This window comes from Sinocyclocheilus grahami, unplaced genomic scaffold (assembly GCF_001515645.1).
Source record: "Sinocyclocheilus grahami isolate Dianchi unplaced genomic scaffold, SAMN03320097.WGS_v1.1 scaffold1258.1, whole genome shotgun sequence".
Classification (NCBI taxonomy): domain Eukaryota; kingdom Metazoa; phylum Chordata; class Actinopteri; order Cypriniformes; family Cyprinidae; genus Sinocyclocheilus; species Sinocyclocheilus grahami.
The window spans coordinates 21,243-26,466 of record NW_015506437.1 but is presented as its reverse complement, the minus strand read 5'-3'; the positions used below and the strand labels follow the sequence as shown (position 1 = coordinate 26,466).

Sequence of the window (5,224 nt, the reverse complement as noted above, 5' to 3'; positions counted from 1 at the left end):
AGTGTCAATGTTTTGTGTGGCCACCATTATTTTGTGAGATACTGTATTTTTGTGTAAGTGTTTTTTTTTTTCTCTGGTGCAGGTGAATGTTTTACTCAAGCAGCTTCCAGAAACGCATGTCGAAGCTCCTGCGTTCAAGAGCTCCCTCCATCCGGACCAGTGGGTGAGAAGAGTTTGATTTAATACATTATTAACAGGTGAGGGTGTCCGATCAGAAAACACCAGTGCAGATAACTTCAGCTGTGGAAGTGGAGTGTCTGACAGTGATGTGAAATATGAAAGTGTGTGTGAAGTGTGATGTTGTCTTGTGTCCAGAGAGATCTGGAGAAGATCAACGGCGTTCTGTCGGCGGAGTACGAGTGTCGGCGGCGTATGCTGATCAAACGCCTGGATGTGACCATACAGTCCTTCAGCTGGTCCGACAGAGCCAAGGCGCGTCAGCCGCTTTCAGGCATTGCTCTAGCTTTTGACAGCTGCTTTCTGTTGTTTTCTTTTTGTTCAAGATTTAACAAATTATTGAAAACTGATAGAACACCATCATTCTTCACCAAGAACATCAGTCTGTCTGATCACACATCACCTTCAGCTGTTTTTCTGAACTCAACAGTGATCTGGGTTTCAGTTCATGTGAATTGGGTTTCAAGAACACAAGGACGCTTTACATAAAGTTGATAGATAACATGAACAACAGATATACAGTCACATAATCAAGCAAATAGAGCAGACAGAGATCATAAAATGCAAGAAGGCAGTCTGCTACAATCAATTAACAAAACATATTGTAAATAAGTGAGTTTTGAGAACAGTTTTAAAGGTCTGGAGTGAAGAGACCGCACGGTAGGTTTTGAGGAAGTGTGTTCCAGAGCTTAGGAGCTGAGATGCTGAAAGCCCTGCCACTCACACTAGATAGTCAGAACTTAGAGCTCGAGCAGGGACATAGGGGTGAATTAATTCAGAAAGGTAAGAAGGTGCAGACCCATGACAAGCCTTGAAAACTAGGACAAGTATCTTAAACTAAATACGATAGATAACGGAGCCAGTGTAATTGCTGTGAGACAGGAGTGATGTGGGCTGATTTTTTGGTAAATGCAAGGGCACGAGCAGCTGAATTTTGAATTAGCTGCAAGCAATTAAGAGCTTTGTTGGGTGGGCCATATAACAAGGAGTTACAATAGTCCAGATGTGAAGTTATGAAAGCATGAGTAACAGTTTCAGCATCTCTGAAATTTAGTGAGGGTCGTATACGGACAATATTGAGAAGATGAAAAAAAACAGGACTTAGCTGGTTGATATGGGGTTCAAAACATAGCGTGGAATCAGATAGTACACCAAGACTGCGTATAGTGGGGGAGGGATGAACTATAAATCTATCGATGTTAATAGAGAGGTCAAAATGGGAGGAGACAAGGGATTTAGGGCCTACTAACAGAATTTCAGTTTTTATTTCAGTATTCAATTTTAAGAAATTTTGACCCATCCATACTTTAAGATCATGTAGGCAAGATGTTAAAGAAGAAGGAGGAAAAACAGAATTGGGCTGTACCATAAAATAGATTTGCGTATCATCAGCGTAACTGTGGAAATTAAGACCCAGAGGAAGCATGTAGATTAAAAATAGAAGTGGACCAAGAACAGATCCTTGAGGCACTCCACGGGAAAAAGTGATGGACCGAGATTTGTGTTTATCAATGCTAATGAACCGCTGCCTGTCTGAGAGATATGAGCTTAGCCACTGCAGGACAGTTCCTGTAATGCCAATCGCAGACAAACGAGACAGGAGTGCAGAATAGCAAACAGTATCAAAAGCTGCACTCGGGTCCAAGAGGACCAGAAGGCTGAGGACACTAGAATCAGTGGCAAGAGCAGTCTCTTAGAAGAAGAGTCTCTATACTGTGGAGAGGACGAAATCCGGACTGAAATGGTTCATGCAGATTATTTTTGTCCAAATGAGTCTGTAGTTGAGTGGAGACCATCTTTTGTAGGATCTTAGACACAAAGGGAAGGTTGGAAATTGGTCTGAATTTACTCAGGACTGTGTCATCAAGTCCAGGTTTTTTAGTACTGGGGTGATCACGGCTACTTTCAGTCCAGTAGGTACATAACCAGTCATAAGGGATCTATTTATCATGTGAGTGATGGGTATAATGAGAGAAGGCAGAACGTTTTTGAGCAGGAAGAGTAGTTGGAGTTAATAATCAGCTGTTCAACCACAGATGTATTCGTGAGTGTGAAGTTAGAGAGTGGATAGAGTATCTGAGAGGCATAGGGTTCTGGAGGAGCAAAGCAAGAAAAAGATTGATAGATACTGTCAATTTGTGTATAAAAAATGACAACGTTTTCACAGAGGCCAGAAGAACCATTAGGAAAGGGAGATGGTGGTTTGACAAGTTTGCTTGATCTCAGAGAATAGGGTCCTGGGTTTACACTTTGCTATGTTAATAATAGTGGACGGGTAACTAGAGCGTATTTTGTTCCTACAGTCAGCTGCTTGCATTCGTTGCATCTCTTGCTTTAAATCAGTGTCAGACAGACGCACATGTCATTGAGTGTTTTGATAGAAAAGCAAATGTATTTTTCAGGTGAAAATTGACAGGATGGCCAGAGCGTATCAGCCGAAGCGATATTCTCTGTCTCTGCGGTCCTCGGTGAGTGTGGCTCATCTGCTCGCCGCGCGACAGGACATCTGCTATATGGTGAAGACCAGCAGCGGCTCGTGCCGAGAGAAAACCAGCTGTGCAATAAACAGAGTACGTAGGTTATCGGACCTTTCTTTGCTTTTCTGTCAGGTTGTGGCTGGTGTGTGACGCTCTGTGTGTGGTGACTCCTCAGATCCTGATGGGACGGGTTCCTGACCGCGGCGGACGGCCGTCTGAGATTGAAGCTCCTCTGCCGGAGATGCCCGCGTGGCAGAAGAGAGCTGAAGGAGGAGGCCGAGGAGGAGGAGCGGGATACAGCGGGAATCGGGGTGCGGGCGGCTGGCGCTCCGGAGGAGACGGATGGAGAGCAGGCCGATGGGGTAGAGGAGGCCGAGGAGGGCAGTACTATCACTGACAGAGTCATGGTGGACGGTTCGTGGGGAGACTGTCATTTCCTTTCGGGGAAATTCATTTTAAATGAGCCTGTAGTAGTTTGTTTCATTTAGCTTTTTAACTTCTACAAGACCAGCCTGAGAGTAGTGCTTCCGTAGTACGTAACGAAGTTTTCGGACGACTTTAGTTCATAGAATAAAGCAGTGAAAAAATTGAAATTTGACTTTTTTGTTTGGTTTTGTATAAATTGAGACGCATCAGTGTTCTTGGCCGAGTGCTTTGCATTGTGGTCCTGCTTGATCGTGAGTTTTTGCTCTAACTGAATCCGGTTCTCTTGAAGAATTGCCTTTATTTGTGATGTTCTGGATGTAGCCTTCTGTTTCATCACACTGTGGCATGAAGCAGGTTTAGTGGCTAAATCAGACTGAGCTTAAAGTGAGCCGATCCTGGAGTTTGTGTGTTGTGTTACTAATCTGCATGCAGTGTGGAAGATTTTATTTGTAAAGCAAAATCAATTTTGACGGAATACATTAAAACTGTCTGCTTGACTCATCCCCATTCATGAGGGTAAGATTATTATAATGTTTGATTTGAGCTGTCAGGTCGGATTTCAAGGGAAATGTCACTTTCGTGTCTTTGCGTGGTTACGTCACGTTCGTAAACTCAGAAGGTGGTCTGCGTGTGCGACGAGGTGTGTTCGATCTCACAATTTCTGCTATTAACTAATGGACAACATTAGTAACACAATAGATCATTCAAAAAGGAAACCTTCTTAGGAATCATGCATTATTAAAACCTCTTCGCAAAGACTTGTTTTTCCAGTTCACTGAATCCCTTTTTAAAAAATAAAGTTGTCTCTTTTTTTTGGATGCAGTGCATTTGAATATTGTTAGTGACATTTGCTCTGTTAAAGTGATGGCAGGTAATCATGGGTACACCTCAAACCATCATATTAATTCGCGCTGAGACCACAGCCGAAGCACAACTCACCGAATAACCAAAACAATGTTCATCCGCGAGTAACTTGCAGTTTCCGGAGCGAACAAGAAACCAGTCAAACTACTGCGATGATAGAATGAATCTAACCTCACAGTATGCTTGTGTAATGAAACATGCTCCTATTAAAACAAGAAACTTAAGAAAACACTGTTTATTTATGTTTAATGTGATGACAATCACAGACTAAAGTTAGATTTGAAATCATTTAGTTTTGAGGGGTACAGTAAGTCTATATGATTTTTGGGTATGTATAAAATTCTACAACAATCATAAAAGTGTAAAGCATGAGACATGACACAAGTAATGAATGTCTTCCAGCTCATACAGGCTCACGCAGGTCTTTCCCAGCCCAGCCTCCACGTCACAAATGGCACGATCCATTAGCAGGCCGCTGTAGATTACCAGAGGTTACTAGACTGTATAAATGTATATTTCAGAAGGATTTAAGGTTTAAAATCATCCATATGTTCAGATGAGTAATGCCGAATCATACAATATGCATTGTTTGTTTTTCCCTCTGTTGAATAAAAATAAACTATGCCTTTTTTAATCATACCTAACATGTATTTTATTAAAACACAGCAGTTTGTAATATTAAACATGAAAAATTACATTATAAAAGAATTTATCAAGGAAGTTATTTTAGTAAATATAGGCTAGATGTTGTTTATAAAGATTCTTGTCAATAGAAAACATCAATATCGTGCAGAAAGGTTCATGTGAACGCCAGCGGAGGACTGCATCCTCCTGTATGTCCATGAAGAGTAGAAACCTGTTTTATGGTTGTGTTGCGTTGTTTTGAGTTTAGAGCCACTGCTGTACGTTCACACACAAACTGTCAAACCCAATAAGCTTACTATTTAGTTTTCTTAATGCGTGACCACAACAACATTATGCATATAACAATTAAAAGATTTTCACTGATTGACGTCCCTGATAAATACATGCATTAAAATAACTAATGTTTACTCATTCTTGAAGGAGAAATGTGAACGTCATGTGAGTGGCCTCTAAACGGGCAGCTTTTCTCAGATCAGTCCTCTGATTCTGAGACCGTTCACACCAGTGGCTTCTTGTTGTCATTTGTGAGGAATAATACGTATTTCAACTCAAGTAGTTGCTTTTGTTAAATAATAGAAACGTACAACACTTAAAAATACGAAGAGTTCAAGATCCTGGATCAAGAAGGCAGAGAG

The 5,224-nt window shown here is 41.4% G+C and overlaps 1 protein-coding gene across 2 annotated transcripts in view; it reads left to right on the top strand.

Moving 5' to 3' along the window:
- Positions 1–3,167, top strand: part of LOC107568575 (protein FAM98B-like) — a 13,661-nt gene extending 10,494 nt beyond the window's left edge. For both annotated transcript variants that reach the window (XM_016254542.1, XM_016254541.1), the window contains exons 5-8: positions 83–163; positions 316–432; positions 2,580–2,747; positions 2,830–3,167. In XM_016254542.1, the coding sequence (XP_016110028.1) occupies positions 83–163; positions 316–432; positions 2,580–2,747; positions 2,830–3,051 (588 nt within the window). In that variant the 3' untranslated portion in view covers positions 3,052–3,167. The remainder of the gene's footprint in view (positions 1–82; positions 164–315; positions 433–2,579; positions 2,748–2,829) is intronic.
- Positions 3,168–5,224: the final 2,057 nt, after the last annotated feature.